Raw genomic sequence first — 23,830 nt, 5'->3', positions numbered from 1 at the left:
AGTAAACTGTGGTCAGTGGACCGTGGTCAGCAGGTCTCAGGCTGCCCCTCACTGCTCCCCAATACGGGCACGTTGCACAAGACCCCAACGTCCAAGGACACTGCCCAGCTGCTGGCTCCATGCGAGGCCATGGGAGCTGCTGACGGGCTGCAGCTGGATGTCAGGGGAGAAGGCACGACAGTGCCCCCCGCTCCCCTTGGCCCCCGAATTCTAACCTCCAGCCCTGACCACCCCACCGGGTAGGCAGGGGACCTTCCTGGCAGACGGGACTCTGCTGGCCGCGGTGCCCAGTGCTCACCAGCGCGTCCTGCTGCCCTGGCAGCCCGCCCTGCCTGCCTGCCCCCAGAGTGGGTGCGTCTCTCGGCAGCTGCGGTGTGGTGTGCAGTGGGCACAGGCTCTGAAGTTCCCTCCTGAACACGGGCTGCCAGCAGCCACCTGTTCTCTGACCGCCCGAGAACCAGCCGGAGCTCCTGCCGGGACCAAGGGGTAGGGGCCGGAACAGGGACGAGCCCCAGCCCCTCTCCTCCGTCCCTAGGGGCCACTGGGCAGCCCGGCCACCCGCTGCCCTGGGCACACCACTTCTGCTTCCCAGGTGCCCGGCAGTGCCTGGGCCGCACGGGCTGGTGGGGGGACGGTGGCCCTCTGCCCCTGCTGCCCCTCGGCCTCTGGCCTGGAGCGCCCACGGCAGATGCTGCCCCCCAGGGCACTGCTGCTGGGCAGGCAGAAGCGGGGGCACGGGAGGCAGGGGGCTGTGGCCGACGGCCTGCGAGCACTGAGGGTCTTGGGCATTCCCCACCCCTGGCCGGGAGGTGACATGAGTCTGGTCTCCCAGCATGCAGTGCCAGAGGGGAGCAAGTGCCATGCGGGTGACAGGCCCAGAGCAGCAGAACCAGGCAGAGCAGCGGCAGGTCAGAGAAATGCCCCAACAGATCTGTGACAGAAGGGAAGACAGAGACAAGATGGTGAGAAGATGGATCCGAGAGGGGGAGGCCGGAGAGATCAATGGATAGATGGGTCAGAGAGGGGGAGGCCGGAGAGACCAGTGGGTAGATGGGTCAGAGAGGGGAGGCCAGAGGTGGTGGAAATAAACAGATGGGCACCCGTGGGCCGCAGATACACAGCGTGGAAGGCACTAGTCTTGTGCGCAGCCAACCCAGGATCAACCCCTGGCACCATACAGGGTCCCCAAGTCCCCCACAAGTGATCCCCGAGCACCAAGGGTGACCCCCAAACAAAAAACCAAAGGGAAAGAAAAGTGACAGGCGGATGGGTGCAGAGAGCAGCGCCCAGCAGGGGCGGGGGCGAGCAGCTGACCGCCAGGGCCTGACTCGGCTCCCAGTGCTGGAGCCTGAGGGCAGGAGGCAGGCGGCTGGGAATCCCGGTGAGCTCCGTGGGAGGACCCGCTGCATCCTTGGGGCCAGGCAGCCGGCAGGGGGCTTCCTCCTGGGGGCCTCATCTCGTGATGTCGCCCGATCAGAGCAGCCGGCCGCACTGTGGGGGCAGCGGGCTCCCCCAAGTCCCCGAATGTACGTGAACGCCGGTACCACAGCATCCACTCTGGATCTGGGCCTCACAACTGGGTCTCAAGGCCAGGCCACCCGGAGCAGCCCTGCCCGGACCCCCAGCTCAGACCGCATCCCGTCCCGGGTCTGAGGGCCCCATGCCTTCGCGCCCGACTCCTCTGCTCCCCCACCTCTGGGGGGTGAGGCGCCGAGGGGGGGCACCCCAGGGTCAGGTCCAGCCTGCCCTTTGCCCCTAGATCTTTAGGGTCCACGTGGGTCCTCACCCTGATCCGTCCTTCCGCTCCCACTGGTCACTCAGCTGGTCAAGCTGTTCCCACTAGGTGAGGCCATTACAAGCTGGAGGTCACTCCGGGCTGGCCCTGTGTCAGGACGTGCAGGCTGACTCGGATTCCCTGCGCTGCCAGATGCAGCCTCCAGTGGCCGCTGCTTCAGGGCCGACATATGGCCCCTGCCAGAAACAGAGGGACTCGAGCAGCCTTCCACGGTGAAACGAGGCAGCAGGAGAAAGGCCAGTCCACGTGCAAGCCAGGGACCAAGGCGGACAACGAGATGAGGCAGGCATTGGGCGCTGATAAGGAAACTGAGGTCCCGGGCATGCATGTGCTTGTGTATGTACGTGTGCGCACACGTATGTGCATGTGTGTAAATGTTCATGTGTGTGCACATGTGTGTTTGCATGTGTGCACATGTGTGTTTGCATGTGTGTGTGCCTGTGTGTGCGTTTGTATGTGTGCATGTGTGCATGAGTGTGTGCACACGTGTGTGTTTGCATGTGCGCATGTGTGCGTGCATGTATGCATGTGTGTGCATGTGTGTGCGTGTGTATGTGTGCATGTGAGTGTGTGCGTGTGTATGTGTTGGGGGCAGAGGTGGGTAAAGAGGTAAAAGTGGGTTTCCCCCGTCTCTGGGGCGCCCACGCTCTCTTGAGTGCATTGCTCTCTGCTCTCTCCCACCTTCTCCGCCTCCTCTCCTTCGAAACCTCCAAATAAAATCTGTTTTATTTAAAAAAAAATAAGAAAATGAAAAGGGCAAAGGTGAACTTAGCCCGTCCTCTGATGGGGCGTCTTCAGCCTGGCAGGGGGCTGTGGTGGGCCCAGAGAGAGGAAGAGCTGGCACGGAGACAGCTCTGGGGGCGCCCCACCCTGGCACCGGGACTGACCCGGGACTGGGCCAGGAGCAGCCAGCACTGCTGGGCGTGACCCGACACCAAACCAGAAGGAAACGGTCTGATGAGGATCGAGCGGGGACGCGCGTGCACATGCGTGTGCCTGTGTGAGCGTGCGTGTGCACATGCCCCCCCTGGCGTGCTCGTGAGATGGACACGGGACACGCCAGGGGGTTCAGCGTTGCCGAATTCACCGACACCCCGAACTCTCAGCCTGGCCCGGGGCCCTGGGTCCCGCTCTCTGCAGACGCCCCCACGGGACCCTCAGGATGCTCGGTCCCTGTGGAAACAGCACATGGGGCGGTGTCAGGTGCCAGGCAGAGTGATGGCGGGGAGGGCCCGTGTCCACGGCGACAGGGTCAGGCTGCGAGAGCACTGGAGGGTCATGTGCCCAGGTGCCCAGGCCCCGGGGCGTGTCCGGGGGCCCTCTCGGCGGGGCAGCGGGCATCTGTCCTAAGACGCAGGCTCACAAATCCCGCCCGGGCTGGGCTGTCCCCTTGGTGACGCTGGCGTCTCTCTGGCAGGCTGGGAGCAGCCTCTGGGGGGGGGGGGGGGCCCGAGGTCGAACCCGGGCCAGCAGGTGCAGCTTCGGGCGGGTGCGGGACAGCGCCGCAGTCGGCGGGGCCCTGCAGGCCCTTCACCCGCCTCGGCCACGCGGCAGCGTCCACTCGCAGGGCGCGGGAGCCGAGGGGCAGGGCTCGGCCCGCCCCAGGCCCGTGCAGCGGCGGGGCGGCGCGGGGCAGGAGCGAGTCTGGACCCGGGGCCCGCGATGGTACGGCCCGACCTCCCCCCTGGCCGCGCGATGGTGCCGCCCGGCGCGCGGGGCGCCTAGGGGGCGTGGTCTGAGGCGCGACTCCGCCCGGGGGCGTGGCGCGCCCCGGGCCCGGCCCCCGCGCGCAGGCCCCGCCTCCAGCCCCGCCCCGCGCACCGGCCCCGCCCCCCCGCGCTGGCCCCGCCCCGCGCTGGCCCCGCCCCCGCGCTGGCCCGGCCACGGCGCGCGCCGGCGTCGCCCTCCTCCCATTGAGCGAGGCTGTGTCGCGTGGCCCGGCGTCGGCGTGACGGTTGGACGCGGGCGCGGCACTGCGGGTCCCGATTGCTGCAGCCGCTTGTCAGTGTGATGAAGATTGGCACCCAGGTAAGCTGTCACTCAAGCGCTCCGCCACCGCCGCCGCTCCGCCGCCGCGTCCCTATCAATCACGCCGGCCCCGCCGCCGCCGCCCCGCGCCGCCCGCTGCCCGCTGGCCGCTGGCCGTGGACGCCGGGAGGGCCGCGCCGGCCGGCCGCGGACGGGGGCGGGAGGGGCGCGCTGGGGGAGGGGAGCGGCCGCGGGCGGGGGCGGGGGGCGCCGCGGGCGCGGGCCGGCGGGGGCGCGCCCGGCCTCTGTGTCACGGCGGGGTTCGGGGCCACGGAAATTTCTGGAAAGCGCCGTCGCCGCCGCCGCCGCGCGGGGCCCGCAGCGGGGCGCGCGCTCCCAACCGTCCCTCCGGCGCGGCGCGCGCCCGGCGCGGGCGGGGGCACCGGGGGGCGCGGGGGCGCGCGGGGCGGGGGCGCGCGGGAGGCCGGGGGGCACCGGGGGGCGCGCAGGCGGGCGGGGGGCGCGGGCGCGCGCGGGGCGGGGGCACGGGGGCGCGCAGACGGGGCGGGCTGGCGGGGCCCCTGGGGGCGGGGGCGCGCGGGGTCCCGGGGGCGCGGCGGGGGCGCGCGGGGCGGGGGCGCGCGCGCGGGGCGGGGTCGGCGGGGGCGCGCGGGCTGCTCCGGCCCTGCCCGGGGCGCTGCCCGCAGGGGGCGGCGGGGGGTCTGGGGGTGCGGGGCCTGCGGAGGCGGGCTCGGCCCCGGGTGTCCTTTGTGCCCGTGGGGCCCCGCGGCTCGCGGGCTCCGGCTTTGTTGCTTTGTGTCGGCCGCACTGGGCAGGGCTGGGCGGGCAGCCCCGGGGGTCCAGCCGCCCCAGTGCCCGGGGGCCGCCGCCGCCCGCTTTCACTTTCCCGCAGCGTCCGTCTGCAAGGGTCACTTTCACTTTTGCCCCGGCTCCCTCGGCCCCTAGTCCAGCCCGGCCAGGCCCGCGGCCGCGGCTCCTTCCCCTGGCCTTTGTCCGCGGCCCGGCCTGCCCCGCTGTGGGGGCCTGCGGGACCCTCCCGCCCGGGCGCGGCAGTGAGGGTCTCTGGGAAGAAAGGTGCGGGCAGCGAGGGCACTGCCCGGCCACTTGCCCCCCTCGGCGGGGCCGCGCTGCCGTGTCCGGCGCTCGGCACCCCGTGTTCCGCGTCGCGCTTGCCGGGTCTCGGCCTGCTCCCAGGACGGGCTGCTCCAGAGGGGCCAAGGAGGGCACGGGGCAAGGCGTGTGGGCAGCGGGGCCCGGGCTGCTGGTGGGGTCAACCGCGGGCCTGGGCCGTCGGGACAGCTGCTCCCACTGCCCGCCCTGCTGGGCCCTGCCTTCCCATGGCCACTCCGCGCCCGCCGAGGCGTCCACCGTGGACGCAGGGCTTTGGTCACTCAGGGACTGTGGATGAGGACACTGACCATACTTTCTGTATCAGTTTGATCGGAGAATTACTGCTGGGACGGTGCCTTGGAGACGCTCGGCCGGCGTGTGGTGGTCTGTTACCGAGCCGGTTCGTGAAAATTTGGGGCTTTTTACATTTAAAATTTTAGAAATTTGGGTTGGAGCAATAGCACAGCCGGGAGGGCCTTGCACGCAGCCGACTCAGGTTCGATTCCCAGCATCCCATAGGGTGCCCCTAGCACCACCAGGAGTGATTCCTGAGTGCAGAGCCAGGAGTGACCCCTGTGCATCGCCGGGTGTGACCCAAAAAGTCAAAAAGAAGAAAACTAGGAATTTATTTTGTTTTTGTTTTGGGGCCACACCTGGCTGTGCTCAGGGCTTGCTCCCGCTCTGTGCTCCCGGATCACTCCTGGCAGAGTTTAGGGGACGGTCGGGGGCTGGGGTTGAACCAGGGTGGGCCGCTTGCACAGGCACACCCTCCCGCTCCGGCCAGTCGAGTCTAGAACGTGAGTGTTCTGCTCTGCTCGGCCATGTCCCTGCAGCCCCGTGGCCCAGTTGCAGTGCCCTCAGGCTTGCCGGGGCCGTGGGGGCGGAGAGCAGCCCTCCGGGAGAGGAGCAGCTCTAGAACGCATGTGCTGGTGGGCCGCGCCCCTGGTTGTAGACCCTGTGCCCTGTTTGCCAGCGTGGTGAGACTCGCGCTCCCCGTCCTCACCCCTGTGGCCCTTTAGCACACGGAGGTTCGTGTCCACTTGTTACTTCCTCTGTTTGGCCTCTCTGCTGGGCACATCGCCGGCCGAGGGGGAGGCGGGGCTGCCGTGTCCGCGGGCTGGGTTCCTGGTTCCATCTGAGCGTCCTGTGTCGGAATGCGCAGGCACGGCTGCAGCATGAAGCGCCGCCTCGCTCAGAGACTCATCCCTCCAGCCGCGGCCTCCGGCGTGGGGGTCTGTGACCCTCAACGGGCAGTTGCCCGGGGCCGGATTCTGCCTCACCGGCGCTCAGGCTGCTTTGGGGAGCCCCAGGAACAGCCTTCTCTTAGCGGGTGGGGGCACCGGGGTCACGTGCGGCGTCACAGCGTCCCTGGTGCTGCTCGGGGTCCCAGTGTGGCGCTGGGGATTTGGGCCTGCGTCACACGCGAGAAGGCATCTTCCCTCCAGGCTGAGCTGTCGGGAGAGCTGTGTGCCCGGTGCCCGGCCGTGTGCCCAGGACTCCGCCCCACCCAGAGCTGCCTCCTCAGAGGGACATGCTGTGGGGCTCGGCCCGGCAGGGCTGGCCTGGGCAGGGCTGGACTGGGCAGGGCTGTGGGGGCAGTGGCCTGGCACCTGGGCTGCCCCTCCTTCACATGTTGTCTGGCTCCTCCTGCGAGGGTAGGGAAGCGCCGGGCCGAGGGCTGGGCCCAAGGGAGGCTGCCGTGGCCCCTGCCAGGGCTGTTGAAAGCCGCCTCTGGGCACTGCCAGCGTCTGGCAGAGAAAGGAGTCTGGGAGCCCCGGGCTGAGTGGTGGCACGTGCTCCTGCTGGCCCCGTGGCCTCTGGGAGGCTGTGTCCTGCCACTGTGGAACTGTGCTGCTACGACACAGGCCGCTGCGCGTGTTCAGAAGGCCGCTCTCGGTGCCCACCCAGCTTCCGTCAATACCACACGGAGTCCCCAAGTTTGCCCTGGGGACGCCATGTGGCCCCAAATCAAAAGAAAGGGAGGGGTAATCTGACCCATGCTCCAGGGGGAGAGACTGCTCGGTCATTGGTCAGGTTGGCAGGCTGTGGAATCTGAGCTTGTTCAGTTCTCCAGACCATATAAAACATTCCTGACTTTCTCCCATAGAAAATGACATGGGGGCTGGAGCGATAGCACAGCGGGGAGGGCGTTTGCCTTGCATGCGGCCCACCCGAGTTCGATTCCCAGCATCCCATATGGTCCCCCAGCACCGCCAGGAGTAATTTCTGAGTGCAGAGCCAGGAGTAACCCCTGTGCATAGCCAGGTGTGACCCAAAAAGCAAAAAAAAAAGACATTATGGGGCTGGGGCACGGCAGGGAGGGCGTTTGCCTTGCATGCGGCCAACCTGGGTTTGATTCCCAGCATCCCATATGGTCCCCTGAGCACCGCCAGGGGTGATTCCTGAGTGCAGAGCCAGGAGTAACCCCTGTGCATTGCCGGGTGTGACCCAAAAAGCAAAATAAATAAAAAGGAAAGAAAACAACATTACGGGGCTGTGGTGTTATTACAGCGGGAGGGCGTTTGCCTGGCATGTGGCTGACCCTGGTTTAGTCCCCGGCCCCCCATATGGTCCTCTGAGCACTGCCAGGTACGGCCCTAACTGCCCCGCCTCCAAAGTTAAAGCCTGTCATACACAAAGCACTGATACTTCCTTAGGTAATTCCCAAAAGGCGCCCTTGAAGCCCTGGGTTTGAACGGTCAGATGCCGGGATGCCCTCAGGGTCCCTGACGCTGGCGGCCTGGTGTTCCCCAGGGCGTGTGGCTTCCTCTGGGCGGCGGAGGGTCGGGGACAGCCCCCCAGACCCTGCTCGGGGCTCAGACAGACGCTCTGAAAGGCCCCGGCTGTGTTTGTCGCCTCAGATCGGTGCCCGCCCGGCCCTGCCGCCCCAGGAGCTGCGGGCATGGTCCAGGGCCACACAGCCCTGTGGGCCCGGGATGGGGCTGAGCCCGGGACCACAGGCCTGGCCCAGCCCTCTTGCAGGGTCCCCTCCCAGCCCAGGAAGGGAAAGCAAAACAAGCGGAAGTCGGGGTACCAGAGAGAGGACGGCCCCCCGGGCGCTGCTGGGGTGCCCGGAACCAAACAAGACAGCGACTGAGCCAGCCGCCACCGTCATGGGCCTCCCGACCCGAAACATCCATCTCTCAGGTCACCAGAACCGCGCCGCTAGGGAAGCGTGGGCCTCAGCTCCACACGACTCTGGAACTGCCGACACCCGCATGGGAAGCTGAGTGCCAAGGCCGAATTCAGGGCCGGGGGCAGCATAGGCAGGCAGGACTCGAGAGACGGTGCTCCAGAGTGGGCGACGGCCCGCACGGATGGGCAGTGCATGGCCTGGAAGCCTGGAGCCTGCTTCCCTGGGCAGAGCAGCCCTCCTGCAGGGGACACAGCCAGCCCTGTGCAGTGCAGGGGTGACGGGGCACAGCCAGCCCAGTGCAGTGCAGGGGTGACGGGACACAGCCCAGCCCTGTGCAGTGCAGGGGTGATGGGACACAGCCCAGCCCTGTGCAGTGCAGGGGTGACGGGACACAGCCAGCCCTGTGCAGTGTAGGGGTGACGGGGCACAGCCCAGCCCTGTGCAGTGCAGGGGTGACGGGGCACAGCCCAGCCCTGTGCAGTGCAGGGGTGACGGGGCACAGCCAGCCCTGTGCAGTGCAGGGGTGGCGGGGCACAGCCAGCCCTGTGCAGTGCAGGGGTGACGGGACACAGCCCAGCCCTGTGCAGTGCAGGGGTGACGGGACACAACCCAGCCCTGTGCAGTGCAGGGGTGACGGGGCACAGCCAGCCCTGTGCAGTGCAGGGGTGACGGGGCACAGCCCTGTGCAGTGCAGGGGTGACGGGACACAGCCAGACCTGTGCAGTGCAGGGGTGACGGGACACAGCCAGACCTGTGCAGTGCAGGGGTGACGGGACACAGCCAGCCCTGTGCAGTGCAGGGGTGACGGGACACAGCCAGCCCTGTGCAGTGCAGGGGTGACGGGGCCCAGACCAGCCCTGTGCAGTGCAGGGGTGACGGGGCACAGCCCAGCCCTGTGCAGTGCAGGGGTGACGGGACACAGCCCAGCCCTGTGCAGTGCAGGGGTGACGGGGCACAGCCAGCCCTGTGCAGTGCAGGGGTGACGGGACACAGCCAGCCCTGTGCAGTGCAGGGGTGACGGGACACAGCCAGCCCTGTGCAGTGCAGGGGTGACGGGACACAGCCAGCCCTGTGCAGTGCAGGGGTGACGGGGCCCAGACCAGCCCTGTGCAGTGCAGGGGTGACGGGGCACAGCCCAGCCCTGTGCAGTGCAGGGGTGACGGGACACAGCCAGCCCTGTGCAGTGCAGGGGTGACGGGGCACAGCCCAGCCCTGTGCAGTGCAGGGGTGACGGGGCACAGCCAGCCTTGTGCAGTGCAGGGGTGACGGGGCACAGCCAGCCCTGTGCAGTGCAGGGGTGACGGGACACAGCCAGCCCTGTGCAGTGCAGGGGTGACGGGGCACAGCCCAGCCCTGTGCACTGTGCAGTGCAGGGGTGACAGGACACAGTCCCTTGTCCATGCAGCGGGTCTTTGCTAGGGCTGTGCCTAGTGGTGCCCAGGGGCCCGTGCGAGCTGGGAGCGAGTCAGGCTCTTGTGTACAGGGCGTGTTCCCCACCTTGGCGCATCCTCTGGCCCAGGAGTGTGGCTTTAATGCCCACCCTGGAGAAAGGGAAAGTCCTGAGAGTGCAGCTCAGGAGGCTGTCGCTGCACCTCAGAGCAGACAGGCCTTGCCCTTGGCGAGCGTGTGGCGCTGCTCGCAGTGAGAAGGCGCGTTCCGAAGGAATGCTGGAGCCGGAGTGAGCACTCGAGCCCGAGCTCTCCACAGCAGAGGAAGCCGAGGGGGACCTAGATCATTCCTTCAAGGTTCCAGGCTGGACTGGAGCCACAGTGCAGGGGAGGGCCCTTGCCTGCATGCAGCTGACCCGGGTTCGACCCCAGCACCCCATGGGCTCCCTAAGCACTGCCAGGCACGGGCCAAAAACCAAAGATTGACAAAGGCTGCAGGCTGGGGGGAGAGTGAGCCCGACCCGCTGGTCTCGCTTTAGAGCGCGTGGGGCACGGCCTGTGGGGCGCTGGACACGGAGGCCCCGGGTTACCCCAGCGCTGCCACAAGAGGAGAGGAAGCCGTAGCCTCTCGAGTCCTGGTGAGCAGCTCAGGGCTGCTGGCAGGAAGCAGCGAGGCGGCACCGTTGGAAGGACCGGGATGGGGCCAAGGGGCCGGTCAGAGGCAGGAGGAGCTTCCCGAGGGCGGAGGCGGGGCCAGTGAGGGCACGGGTGCAGGCGCGCTCGGATTTCCGAAGGGGTCTGCAGTGCACGTGGTGCGCCCTCGTCCACCCGAGGCAGGAGGGAGCAGCTCCTCCACGGCAGAGGCACGAAGAACTCCAGAAACCTGCCTCGGGATGGAGCTGGCGGCCTCTCCGCGCAGGGAATTACCCGAGTGACCTCCGGATGCGTCCGTTTGTACACTCTGCTGGGCTAAGCCTTGAACACGAGGAATGATTAAAGTCTCCAGTGGCATTCTGGTTGTCACAAGGAAGACTCGTATCGTTATTTTGGAACCGTTTTAACAGGGCTAGGAATTAGCTTTTTGGGGTAAGGAAAAAGACACATATGACACCAAAAGCGTGCAGGGGTCACGTCTGCTTCCATCCCTGCCCTGTGGGGGAGCTGTGTGTGCAACGTGTATATGTGCATGTGTGTGAATATGCGCGTATGTGACCTCGAAGCAGCCTGCAGTGGCGAGCACTGCCAGCATGTTGGCACCATTTAATGAAGGAAGACAGAGTATGCACACGGGTTACCTTCCCAGGGTCACTCCACGAGGAGGTTGTTTCACAGGAGTCACCCTCGCGCAGGGGATCATGCTCACTGAAGGAGGTCATCCTCCTCGGCAGGTCGCACTCAGGGGCTCACTCTCATGTGGGTCACCCTCATGGGGGGTATCCTCACAGGAGTCACTCTCACAGGGCTCACCCTTTCAGGAGGAATCCTCCCAGGGAAGTCACCCTCACAGGGGGAATTCTCACAGGGGCTCACTCTTACGGGGGTCACCCTCACAGGGGGGCATCACTCACAGGAGTCACACTGGGGCGTCATTCTCACAGGGTTCACCCTCACAGGAGGATCACTCTCACAGGGGAGCCGTCCTCACACGGGAGGTTACCCTCAGGGGTTCATCCTCACAGCAGAATCATCCTCAAGCTGGGGTCACTCAAGTAGGGGATCATTCTCACAGCGCCTCACTCTCACGGGGGGTCATCCTCACAGGGGGACCATCCTCACAGGGGGACCATCCTCACAGGGGGACTGTCCTCACAGGGCCTCACTCTCACAGGTGGACCGTCCTCACATGGGGTCATTCTCACAGGGCCTCACTCTCACAGGGGGGGGTCCATCCTCACAGGGGGACTGTCCTCACAGGGGGTCATCCTCACAGGGCCTCACTCTCACAGGGGGGTCATCCTCACAGGGGGGGTCCATCCTCACGGGTCACCCTCACAAGGGGACCATCCTTACAGGGGGATTATTCATTATTCTCACAAGGGGTCGTCTCATGGGGCGTCACCCTCACATGGGGGGTCACTGTCACAGGGTTAGCTCATGGGGATCTTTCTGCAGACATTTTCACCTGAGGGTCCTTAATGAGAAAGCCACTCTGAGAACATCCCCCATCCTCTGAGGGAGCCTGAGACACTGGTGACATAACACTGGGGCCCTGGGGTTTGTCTCGTGGCTGCCTAGCAGTGTCCCCTGGGAGGCTGGCTATGGTGGCCCCAGGAGAGGTCAGAGGCGTCTCGCAAAGTGCAGCTTTCACCATGTCATGAAATGAAAAATCTGGGCCAGAGTGATAGCATAGTGGGGAGGGCACTTGCCTTGCGTGTGGCTGACCTGGGTTCGATTCCTGGCATCCCATAGGGTCTTGCACACCTCCAAGAGTCGCTGAAAAACAAAACCAAGGGAAAAATCTAAGGGAGGGCCATCAGGGGAGACTGTCCTCATGTGACCTGTTCTCATACCCACAGTGCAGCGGGCTGGAAGCTTCTAGAACCAGGTCCCTGCATGCCCACTTCCTAATCTGCGGTTTGGATAGAAGGTTCTTGAACACACGAAGTCCAAGCACGTCAGCCTTGGTACGGTAGGAGTGAAGCTTCTAGAACTGTCTGCCTGCACTCACCTGTGCCTCGCCCGCACCCCAGCCAGGGGCAGCTTGGTGACGGTCTCCCCCTCAGCAGCCAAGCGGGGGAGGGGAGCTCAGACGGGGGTCGCTCCCCGAGGCCAGGCCTGACAAGTCTGCGGCTGTCCATCTGTCCTTGCGCTGACTCTGCTTGTTCCCGCGGCCCCCGGGAGGGGTCTGCAGCTTGGCTCCCCACTCCGAGGGGCTGCTGAGCTGTTCGAAGCCCTCCCAGTCCTCAGATAGGTTCTGTTTGCTGGTCCGGGACCACCCTGGCGGGGCGGGTCTGCCCTTCTGCCCGCAGGGCGTCGGCCCGGCCGTGGGTGCTTTCTGTCCTGGGCCCACCCTGGCTGTGCACTCGGGGATCACTCATAGTGGGCCTTGGGGGACCCGTAGGATGCCCGGGGTGGAACCTGGCTGGGCCACGTGTAAGGCCAGCGCCCCCACCCCTGTCCCACCTGCCCAGCGTCCTTCCTGCCTCCTCGCCTGCCCAGTCCTAGGGCTGACTCTTGAGCTTCCCACAGTGGCCCCTGGCCGTGACTCGGGAGGCCAGCCTGCTGTCCCCGGGCGGGGCCTCTTGCTCCCCGAGGGAGCAGGTTCCAGGGTGACCGGTGCCCCGGAGACGCTCTGGCAGTTAAGCCTTCATGCCCCGATGGTGTCGGTGGCCTGGTGTTTGCCGTCCCGGGATATCTGTGCCCACGGCCGGGGCGTGGGATGTTTGGGTGGCAGGAGGCTGCCTCTGCCTCTAGCTCTCGGCTGGAGCCTGCAGCACCCTTTGGGATGCGACTTCTGACCCAGATCCGAGGGCTCCTGTCCGTCTGGGGGTGGGGCGACACCTGGGGCTGTCCTGCATGGGCCAGGGCCTGGGTCTCCCCACACAAGGCCGCACTCCCACCACAGTGAGGCCAGTTTCCTGCCTGTGCCCTTTAAGCCTCACGTGGCCAGGGGCAGCTGAGATGCCTGCCTGGACACCCTGTGTTTACTGACCGGTCCACTGACGACCGCGTCCCTTCCCCGAGGCTCGCAGGCGTTTCTTGGTGAGCCCCCGGGCAGGTGACAGCTGCGAGGAGCGCAGGGGGGCAGCTGTCTCAGCACTGCCCTGTCCAGCCCCGGTGAGGCGGCAGCTGGGAGCCACACCGAGACAGTTCTCCCAGACCTTGGTGGGTCTTTGCTTTGGCCTGGGGGGTCCTGCGGGGTGCCGGGGCCTGAACCAGGTCAGCACGTGCAGGACACGCGCCCTCCCGCCGTGCCAGTGTCCGGCCCCCAGAGATATTTCACGAGAGCACTCACACGGCCACACCCCTGGGGGGACTCCGACTCCTGGGCTGTGACTCTCCGCCCCAGGGTGGGAGATGCCAGTGGGGAGCACTGTGTGTGAGCTGTGTGTGTGAGACCCAGGGTCACTGCGCCACACCAGAAGGAAGACAGGAAGGACGTCAGTCACTCAGTGGGACTCTGTCGGAGCCACGCCGGAGAGACTCGTTGGCTGATGTCTGAACTGTCCTGAGCGTAGACCCTGCCACAGAGCAGAGACCCCGAGTTCCAGTGCTGGGCAGGACCTCAGGGCCACCATCGGCCCTGCCGTCAGCCTGGTGGCCTTGCCTGAAGGCCCGGCTCTGCTCAGCCGTGCCCCGGCCTCGGGCTCCGTCCCCGTGTGGCTGACCGCTGCCCTCCCCCTGCCCAGAGTTCAGGATGGCATGGGGCAGAGGGGAGGGCCCTCGGGGGCTCGGGATGGGGTGTCACGGCGGTGGCTGCCTCACTTTGGCCTCCCAGGGGTCCCCCGCTCCCAAAGACCCGTGTCAGGGGCACAGATGGCACCAGCAGAGATGGCAGTTCCCAGTCATCCCGCGGCCCGAGGTGGACCAGGGACACCGTCCCCTCCCAGAGCCTCTTTGGCCACTCACCCTCGGCCGTGCCCTCAGCGGCACCTCTCTCCCCTACAGGCCCCAGAAGCGGCTGCACTCCGCCCCTCTGCAGGACCTGCGGCTTGGCCCCGGGCTCACGCAGGTGGGAGCCGGGACCCCACCCACAACCTGAAGCCCCGCCCACCACTGGGACATGCCCACCTACAGGCTCCGCCCACTGCTGGGACCCGCCCACAGCCCTCCCTCAGCTCCCAGTGCCTCCCCGCAACACCCTCCCCTATCCTGGCCCCAGAGACTCCCCACTGCCTGCCCTGCCCTCTGCCTCCACCCCTTCCCGGCCACGCTGATCCTTCAGCCCTGCCCAGCCCTGCCTGGCACCCATCTGCCCCCACAGCCTGCAGTCCACGCGGGCTCTCGCCTCCCGCCCATGTGGACACGTGCTGGTGGATACACCCCGGGCAGCGAGGCCAGTGAGCCCGGGGAGGGGATGCGGGCTGCAGACCAAGGTGGAGGTGCCCGTGCTGCGGAGTGACCCTCGCTGGGCTTCCCTTCCCAGATGCCCTGCGCTTCGGATGCACGATGATGTGACGTGGGACCCGGGCATCGCGCACCATGATGGCAACACAGACGCTGAGCCTAGACAGCTACCAGGACGGGCAGCAGGTGGGCATGGCCACAGGCCCCATGCCTGTATGGGGGCCCCAGTGTCCTGTGCCCTCTGCCTGTGTCCTGCTGCCCCGTGCCAGCAGTGGACATGGGGCCACTGGCTGTGCCACGGGGCGTCAGGCTGATGCTGCCCGCAGGCTGGAGCTGGGCTGTGGCCACCAGGGGTGCCAGCACAGGAGCGGGGGCTCTCTGGGGCACCCTTATGCCCCCTGGGCCCCTCCTACTCCGGGGTTCCCTGCTCACTCCCAGAAAGACGCCCCCAGCAGGAGCAGTAGGAGGTTCCTTGCGGGGCCAGGTGGGCCCGGGTGCTTTCCTTCTGGAAACGCTGTCCTCGACCCCCATGCTTGGGGCCTGCCGGCCTCCCTCAGCCGCAGCTTGGCCACTGTCCCCGGTGCCCCGGGCAGAGCTCTGCAGCAGGAGGTGCCGCTGCGTGGCCAGCCCTTACCCAGGGCACGGGGGTGAGGCAAAGCACGTGGCGAGTCCCCGCGCCCACCTGGCTGTGCTCTGTCAACTCCTTTCTACACGCGTGTTCGGAGAACCTGGCATTCTTGCTTGGGGTTCGAGCTGCGCTGGCCATGCTGGGGACGAGCCAGGTGGCACGCCTGCAGGGCGTGTGTAACAGGTCCCCTTCGCAGATGCAGGTGGTGACAGAGCTGAAGACAGAGCAGGACCCCACGTGCTCCGAGCCCGATGTGGAAGCCGTGAGCTCACCGCCCGTGGGCTCCCAGACCCCCATGGACGCCGACAAGCAGGCCATCTACAGGTGGGTGCGGGCCGGGTGGGCACGCGGGTGCCGTGGGCTCCCTGGCTGCGTGCGGAAGGACAGCCCCGGGCTCAGATACTAAAGCTGGCCATGTGACCAGGGAGCGCTTTGCCTGGGAGTGGAGGCAGGACATGTCGTTCGGCCAGCTGAAACGCGTCCAGTCTGATCTGTCCTGCTGAGTCCAGGTGGATGGCCAGGCCTCGCGAGGAAGGGAGGCAGGGCCGGTTGCAGAGGAAGAGGCAGAGCTGCGTCCTTCCCCTGGCACGGCCAGGCCTCTGTCAGGCCAACTCACTTAGGCCATGCTCGCTGGCGGGCAGGCATGGCCACAGAGACCCTAGTGGTGGCCGGGCCGTGGACTCCTTGTCCCGAGGCTGCGTAGTCCTGCACATCACACGAGTCTGGCCTTCAGTGGGCAGCGTAGGGCTGGTTTGGCTGGTTTCTGGCCCGTGCTCAGAGGTCACTCACTTGGGGGGGCAGGCAAGTGCCACCCACTGCCCTATGTCTGACCCCTCGCTGGGACGGTTTTGAAAAATAAACGAATAAACTGCAGCAACCCGGTGCCCTGACTTGGGAGACCCATCACATCACGGTGACAGGCAGTGCCCGAGAGGGGTCGCGGTAACAGGCGGTGCCCGCGAAGGGTCTCGGTGACAGATGGTGCTCACGGGGTTCACGGTGACAGACGGTGTCCGAGCCAGGCAGACGCGCTGAGGGCGGGGCAGTGCCAGGATGCAGGCGGCTGGGCTGTCCTCGGGTCCCCACAGCCTCCTGGTCCCTGGGAACCGGCTGCCTGTCCTGTCCTGTCTGTACACGGCGTGGGCGGTTTGGGCCCCTCAATGCTGGGAGGCCCTGGGGACTGTATGGGGAGCCGGGCCTGTGCCTCTGGGGGTCGGCGGGAGGCTTGGCGTGCGGGTCCCACCATGCCCCATCAGACCCCCCTGGAAGGTGCCGACGCCCGTTTCCTGCCCCAGGCACCCCCTGTTCCCGCTGCTGGCCCTGCTCTTCGAGAAGTGCGAGCAGTCCACGCAGGGCTCCGAGGCCACCACATCCGCCAGCTTCGACGTGGACATCGAGAACTTTGTGCGGAAGCAGGAGAAGGAGGGGAAGCCCTTCTTCTGCGAGGACCCCGAGACCGACAACCTAGTAAGTGCGCCCGAGGCTGAGCCGCTCTCGCTGCTGGGAGCCTGAGTGGGGACCCCGCCCCCTGGCTCCCCGTCCTCCCCGGGCAGGGAGGCGGCTGGGGTCGCCCTCGGCCTCCTCGAGGAGCAGGTGCTGGCCGGGGGCTGGGCACTGGTGGAGAGTGTCCCAGGAGTGTCCAGGCACTGGTGAGGACTGCCCAAGGGAGTGTCCATACCCGGCGGGGCACTGGCCTACAGGCAGCGCCTGTGGCTGAGGGGCCCCCAGGCAGGCCTTGCCACCCCTGACAGTCCTCCGCTTTCGGAGGCTGCGGGCCGGGCCTGACCCCTCCCTGCCCGCAGATGGTCAAGGCCATCCAGGTGCTGCGGATCCACCTGCTGGAGCTGGAGAAGGTGAACGAGCTGTGCAAGGACTTCTGCAGCCGCTACATCGCCTGCCTGAAGACCAAGATGAACAGCGAGACGCTGCTGAGCGGGGAGCCGGGCAGCCCCTACTCCCCCGTGCAGGCCCAGGTACCTGCCGTCCTCCCCGAACATGTGCACCTGCGTGCACACTCGGACACGCACGGACACACGTGGACACACATGCACACATGTACATACGTGTGCACACATGTACACAGGTACACAAAGGCACATACACACACTTGCACATGCACACACGCACACGCTCTCACATGCACCCTCTCCACGCCCCCTTCTGAACCACCAGCTCTGATCATTCAGGCCCCGTTGGGTGCAGGGTCAGGGCCGCACCTGAGACCAGGAACCAGGACTAGTCCCTGGCACCACGGAGTGTGGCCCCAAGCACACCCCCGTCCCCGGAGTGGCCTGAGGGGCAGCCTGGAGGCTCCCCCATGAAGGAGCGCGCTGGGAAGGACCCGTAGTCCCCGCTGCCCCTCCTGGGGAAAGCTTCCGGGGAGGCCTCGCCTCAGAGACGCCCCTCCCGCCCCCAAAATGCTTCCGCGCTGTGGGAAGTCAGCCAGGCATCTTGGCGGTCCGGCTCTGCCCTCTCTCTCCTCTCCCTGCCTTCTCCCTCCCTCACTCCCACCCTCCCCCCTCCCCCCTCCCCCCTCCCCATCTGCTTGGTCTGTGCGCCTGCACCCTCTCCTGCCCAGCGTCAGTTCAGTGCTCTGCCCCTTCGTCCTTCCATGCCCACTTGTGGTGCCTGCAGACCTCGAGGGGCCCCCAGCAGCTGGCCCTCCCGAAGGCTGGCCCTCGTAACCCCGCCCCGCGCTTTGCCCGGCAGCAGCTGCAGAGTGCCATCACGGGCACGCTCAGCCCCCAGGGACTCGTGGTGCCGGCGTCTGCGCTGCAGCAGGGGAACGTGGCCATGGCGACCGTGGCAGGTAGGACACCAGGGCTCTCTCGGAGGCCCTGCGCCCGGTTGGAGGGTATCGCTGTCCCGCAGCTAGTCTCGGGCCCTCCCCAAGTGCCGCAGTTGTGGGAACTGCGTTTGCCCTGTCTGCGAGGGTGTGGCAGAGGCCATGCGAGCCCTCACAGACCAGGCTTCGGAGCGTGTTCTCCGGGCGTCTGGAGTGACGTGGTGAGGACCAGCAGCTGATGGTGCAGTTCCGAGGTCGCCACATGGCACAGCAGCCGCCGGGGCGGCCCTCACTGAAGCCCATCTGGAACATGGTCAGCTGGGCTCAACCCCAGCCCCTGCGCCCGGCCCAGCCGGACCTCGCCTGCCCAACCACACCCCACCCAGCAGTGCCCGGGAAATCCAGCCAGGCATTGGGTGCCTCAGGGCCCACCTGCCTTGAGCCTGGGCCTCCTGCACGCAGGCCCGTGCTCGCCCAGCCCTTAGGAATGGGCTCTGACGCCCTGAGGTCTCCCTAGGGGCCCACTTCCGGATACCCCTGCCCGAGGGTCTGAGTGGCTCCTCCCCCGCAGGCGGCACCGTATACCAGCCCGTCACGGTTGTCACGCCCCAAGGCCAGGTCGTGACCCAGGCCCTGTCGCCTGGGACCATCAGGATCCAGAACTCTCAGGTGTGTATGAGTGCTTCATGGGGGGTCCACACTGGGGGGGTGTAGATGCCGTGGGGGGGTAAACGTTGTAGGGAGGGGGTGTGGTGGGGGAGGGGACAGTCTCCTCTAGGAGGTTCTCAGGCTCCCATTCCCCTGGTCCGTCTCTCCGTCTGGAAAGCCAGAAGGAAACAGTGGGGGTTGACAGATGTGCACTTTGCAAGGGGCCTAGGTAGGCCCACGGGTCTCCTGGGCCCAGTGGGCACGTCACACGTCAGCCACATGGGATGCACACTCGGCACAGACATGTAGAACACATACATCACACAAGGGACATTCACACTCACGTACCACTCTCACACATTCACACATGCACTTCCCTGCTCCTGCACCGTCTGACACCGTCCATACGTGCACACACACTCACACTCAACTCAGACCTCAGGATGCACCTGCCCTTACACATCCACTCACATTCACGCACAGTTCACTCCTACAGTCACGTGTACGCTCAGCCTCACACATTCACACCCACACGCATTCACACTCATGCATTCACTCGCACGGGTTCAGTCTCATCTCACAGTCACACACACCTACACACATTGACACACATTTACACATGGACTCATACACACCCATTCTTACACACTCACAGTCAGAGTCACTCACATTCTTTTTTTTTTAATTGAATCACCGTGAGATAGACCCTCTGGGTTTCAGTCATACAAAGGTCCAACAGCCATCCCTCCACCAGTGTACGCTTCCTACCAGCAGTGTCCCCAGTCTCCCAGCTACCACACCCCCTTACCACACTCCCTTCCCTGCCTGCCTCTATGGCAGGCACCTTTTTCTTTCTTTCTTTCTTTTTTTTTTTTGCTTTTTGGGTCACACCTGGCAATGCACAGGGGTTACTCCTGGCTCTGCACTCAGGAATCACCCCTGGCCATGCTCAGGGGACCATATGGGATGCTGGGATTTGAACCCGGGTCGGCCGCGTGCAAGGCAAACGCCCTACCCGCTGTGCTATCTCTCCAGCCCCACCTTTTTCTTTCTCCCTTTTTGTGCGTTATGGTTTGCGGCACAGGTAGTAAGAGGTGATTGTGTTTGCTCAGGCCGTCCTATACTTTTGTCTGGAGGGATGGCTGGAGTGGCCTTCTTGACTGGGTGGCAGCTTTGGGGTGTGGACGTGGCTGCTGGGGGCTGTGGGGGGAGTTGCCCGTTCTAACTCCGAGGGGGGCTGGAGGTTTCTGTCACAAAACCCCCATGCCCGAATTTTCGGCAGATTATATCTTGGTGAGGTCTGCCCCGTGGTGCGGGTGGCGCACAGTAGCAGTTTTGGATTGTGGGAGCAAGTGGCTGCTGGGGCTCTGTTTGGGTGGGCGCCAGGCAGACCCTCCCCCCTCTGATCTACCCCAGTCTGTTCAGCCTTGCTCGGGTCCGAGATTAACTGTGGCTTTGATCTGTTTTGAGGTCTATTTAGGGGTCTCTGAAGCGAGGCTGATAAATGAGCGTGTGTGGCCAAGGGGGGGTGATTTGTGGGCGTGGCTCCACGGACCTGACTCTCGGCCATTTAGCTTCTCGGGAGACTTGGTCCTGAGTTGCGGGGTCTGGCCAGAGGCACAGCGGTGAATTTGGGGTACCAGGAAGCCTGAAGGCACCATCAGGCCGCTGATGCCCTCGCCCCGCGGGCCCAGGTTGACCTGCTGGCGGCTCGTGCCCCCCGGCCCCAGTGGCGATGGCAGCAGCGACCCAGCAGGGGCCAGGACCCGGGCCAGGGCTGGGCACGCGGGCGGGCTGCAGCCACACAGAGCCTGACGGGGCACACGCCCATCCGGGTCCCCAGACAGTTGGCGCTCAGGGAGGTTTTCAACTCCACGGCATGCCACGGGCGGCCGGGCCAGTCAGGAAGAAACAGCTGAGCCGTGGGTGCAGCAGCAGTCTTGGTCTTGGTCGGCTTCAGGGCCCACAGTGGGCGCCCAGCTGGCCGCGAGTTCCTGGGCCGCTCAGCCGCCCGAGCCAGCCCTCGTGGTGGGTACCTGGGGTCCCACAGCAGTTCCCGGCCCTAGGCCAACCCTGAACAGACACATTCATTCCCGCTCAATCCTCGAGTGTCTGTGCCGTTGCACCCGCAGTTCTGAGCCCTGGGAGCCACCCCTGGCTCGGCAAGGACCGTGTCCGTTTGCCCCTTCCAGCCCCCTGCCCAGCCCTGCCTGTAAAGGTGCTCCCGCCGCTTGTGGCCGGCCCCGCTGGTCACGTGGGGTCCAGCACCGCCGTTGCTCCCTCGCTTGGCCGTTCCACAGTCGTCCCCCCGCCCCCCTCCTCCAGCGCAGCCTGGGCGCCCTGTCTGGGCCCCTCTGGGGAGGTCAGGGGCAGGGCCTCCGTGGCTGGGGCCCTGTGGCAGGAGTGAGCTGTCGGGTCCCGGCCGTGGCCTGACGCGTGTCCCCGCGCAGCTGCAGCTGCAACTGAACCAGGACCTGAGCGTCCTGCAGCAGGACGACGGCTCGGCCAAGAACAAAAGGGGCGTCCTGCCGAAGCACGCCACCAACGTCATGCGCTCCTGGCTCTTCCAGCACATCGGGGTGAGTGCAGCCTGGGGTAGGAGGGCGGGCCAGCCCGGCTCCCGGCACCCCCAGTCTCTGTGTCCCACCGTCTGCGCCAGGGCGTCGCTCAGACTGAGCTCTCCGGAGCGGTGGGCACAGCATATGCCGGTGGGGGGCTGTCTGGAGGGCGCCAGTCACCCCTCCCGACCCTTCCTGTGGGGACCTCGGGGTTGGCTCAGCATGCGCTGCCCCTCGCCGCAATGTGAGCCCTCCCTGCAGCACCCCTACCCCACGGAGGATGAGAAGAAGCAGATCGCGGCACAAACCAACCTCACACTGCTTCAGGTCAACAACTGGTGAGCTCGGGCTGCCTCTGCCGACAGACAGACCTCCCCTCAGACACTCGCCCTCATTTCTCAGCCCCCTCGGACAGCGCTCAGCCTGCGTGGCTGCGTGTGATGGCCGCACACGGGTGCAGGGGCCCCTCTCTGGAGGCCAGTTACTCCCCCGCCCCATTCATGCTGTGAAGTGTCTTGCTGGGGCGCAGACCCAGGTGGCAACACTGGCTGCCCATGCCACACCCCACTGTCCCTGTCCTGGACCCCCATGTCACTCTGTTCAGGGCTGAGGGGCGCGTGTGCTCGGGGCAGACGGGGAAACAGTGACAGAGGTGACAGAGGAAAGACAGTGCGGTGGGCTGTGACAGCACAGGCCGCGCCTGTCTTGCTGCAGTTCCTCCTGCGGCCTCCGGGTCAGGGGCGGTTGACCTGGGGGCATTTGGGGCCAGCAGGCCTGGGGGGGTCGGCCGCTGGCCTCGGGGCTCCCGGCCCAACACCCTCGTGCTCGCTCAGGTTCATCAATGCCAGGAGGCGCATCCTTCAGCCCATGCTGGACTCCAGCTGCTCAGAGACACCGAAGACGAAGAAGAAGACGGCCCAGAACAGGCCCGTCCAGAGGTTCTGGCCTGACTCCATCGCGTCCGGCGCCACCCAGCCAGCCCCCAGTGACCTGGCCATGTCGGAAGGTGGGTGTCGGATGTGGGACCCGCCTGACCCCCACCGTGGAGCATAGTCCTGGGGTCTGGGCCCAGGATGCGGGCTAGGGGAGACCCCCAGGCGCCTGCCCACCCGCTGCCCTCAGACCCTCCCCCATGACAGCCCTTGGCCTGTGACTCTCTGAGGGTCTCTGTCCTGTGTGCCCCCGGCCCCCACCAACACACCCCCCAAACGCCCACCCGCACACACCCACCCCACCATCCCCACCTGCACATACCCACACGCCCCACATACACACCTACATCCCCCCCCCCCCGGTACAGCCTGTCCCTGCTGCACACAGCTGCAGCCTTACACACACTGACACCCCGCGAGCACTCACACACGCCACACCCTCACACCTTCCAGACCGCTCAGCAGGGCCCGTCGTGTCCCCCAGCCCCGTGGCGACCCCGGACCCTGTGCCCTGAGCGCTGGCCCTGCCGTCTGCAGGCGCCGTGGTGACCATCGCCACGCCCGTGAGCATGAGCGTGGACAGCCTGCAGTCCCTGTCCTCGGACGGCGCCACGCTGGCCGTGCAGCAGGTGATGATGGCGGAGCAGAGCGAGGACGAGTCGGAGGACAGCACGGGGGACGGTGGCGCGGGGCTGACCCCCAGCCACATGGGCGGGCTGGTGCTGGAGCACAGCGACTCCCTGCAGTAGCGCCGAGTGCGCGGGTGAGGAGAGTCGAAGGGGGGCTCCGGGTGGCGAGTGCCAGACCCGGGCTCGGAGCAGGCCTCAGGGCCAGGCTCGGGCCGGGGCTTTGAGGAAGCTTCTGCACCTTAGGACAAACTGCCAGTGGGCGCGGCTGTGTGCAGGGGGCATGCAGCCCGCCCGCCAGCCTCTGCCATTTGCTGTATGTAAAAAGAAACTCCTATTTTTACCTTGCTGGAATTATTGGATAAAAAGCTATTTTTATAAATTGGTTATGAATTGGATTATGACTATAGTGAGGATGAAATTTCTAGAGAAGAAATGATAGGCGCTTCCTGTCCCAATGTGGATGTTCCGTGTGGACCACATTGCAAGCCCCTGCCCAGAGGCAGCTGGCATGGGGAGTGGGGGGGCTGCCAGCCCCACAGCCCCCTCCTCCCAGACGGCGCCTCACGCCTGCCCAGAGCCCGACTCTGCTGTCCGGTGAGTTCGGGCTGGTGAGACACGTCCGACCCAGAAGCAACTCCCGAGCACTGTCTGGGTGTCCTGCAAGGACAGAACGGCTGCCGAGTAGACTGTCATCTCTGACAACCCCCAGCCCCGCTCGGAGTGGCCTCACGGTGCCGGCCTGCCCCCAGGGGGAGAGGAACCAGGGTGCCGGGGCTCTGGAGGGGCCGGGAGGGGGCCAGGTGGTGAGGCTGTGTCCGGCTCCAGGGAGCCCCAGGGGCATGGGGCGGGGCCCAGGGTTGCTGAACTGGAGCCACTTTGTTCTGGAAGGACCCTTGGAGCAGGCCTGGTCAGCGCAGAGAGACCGACACACACCCACGCATCCTGCGGACTGACCTCAGCTGACGGGCTGGACTGTCAGAACACGGCCGTCCCCCGGCCACCTGCTCCTCGGCTGGGCAGGTGGATGCCCTCGCAGGGGGGTGCGGTCGGGTGGGCCGCTGTGGAAGCCCCGAGCTGGATGTGTCAGGAAAGTGGAGAGCTGGGGCTGGGCGCGGGAGGGGCCCGGCCGGCCGCGCAGACTGTAACTTCCCTCTTGTTTGTGAAGCAACTGAGTCAAAACACGAAAATCCAACACACCGCTTGGCGCGTGTTTGCTGTTCAGACT

The 23,830-nt window shown here is 66.1% G+C and overlaps 1 protein-coding gene across 7 annotated transcripts; it reads left to right on the top strand.

Annotated features, from left to right (window-relative positions):
• The first annotated feature begins 3,672 nt into the window (after nucleotides 1-3,672).
• PKNOX1 (PBX/knotted 1 homeobox 1) lies at nucleotides 3,673-23,801 on the top strand. Of its 7 annotated transcripts, none has more exons than XM_055126229.1 (13): nucleotides 3,674-3,823; nucleotides 11,935-12,042; nucleotides 14,006-14,090; nucleotides 14,505-14,611; nucleotides 15,250-15,377; nucleotides 16,349-16,520; nucleotides 16,856-17,026; nucleotides 17,766-17,862; nucleotides 18,410-18,507; nucleotides 20,937-21,065; nucleotides 21,306-21,382; nucleotides 21,878-22,050; nucleotides 22,514-23,801. In XM_055126229.1, exons 4-13 carry the CDS (start codon nucleotides 14,561-14,563, stop codon nucleotides 22,723-22,725), a joined length of 1,308 nt encoding a protein of 435 aa, XP_054982204.1. In that variant the 5' UTR covers nucleotides 3,674-3,823; nucleotides 11,935-12,042; nucleotides 14,006-14,090; nucleotides 14,505-14,560; the 3' UTR covers nucleotides 22,726-23,801. The 7 variants fall into 7 exon arrangements, with proteins under 7 accessions (XP_054982201.1, XP_054982204.1, XP_054982205.1 ...); XM_055126230.1 differs by having other exon boundaries at nucleotides 15,256-15,377; nucleotides 17,763-17,862; nucleotides 22,514-23,800; XM_055126225.1 differs by having other exon boundaries at nucleotides 14,027-14,090; nucleotides 17,763-17,862; nucleotides 22,514-23,796.
• The last annotated feature ends 29 nt before the right edge of the window (nucleotides 23,802-23,830 follow it).

This window comes from Sorex araneus, chromosome 2 (genome assembly GCF_027595985.1).
Source record: "Sorex araneus isolate mSorAra2 chromosome 2, mSorAra2.pri, whole genome shotgun sequence".
In the NCBI taxonomy this organism is placed as follows: domain Eukaryota; kingdom Metazoa; phylum Chordata; class Mammalia; order Eulipotyphla; family Soricidae; genus Sorex; species Sorex araneus.
Note: the sequence above shows the minus strand (reverse complement) of the source record. Positions and strands in the feature narration are given on the sequence as shown.

Excerpts from the sequence above, each read along its gene's own strand:
- PKNOX1 (XM_055126227.1), top strand. The coding sequence starts at position 14,561 with ATGATGGCAACACAGACGCTGAGCCTAGACAGCTACCAGGACGGGCAG. Across the intron at positions 18,508-20,936 it reads TCAGGATCCAGAACTCTCAG|CTGCAGCTGCAACTGAACCA; the intron begins GTGTGTATGAGT and ends GTCCCCGCGCAG. Across the intron at positions 21,066-21,305 it reads GGCTCTTCCAGCACATCGGG|CACCCCTACCCCACGGAGGA; the intron begins GTGAGTGCAGCC and ends CCCTCCCTGCAG.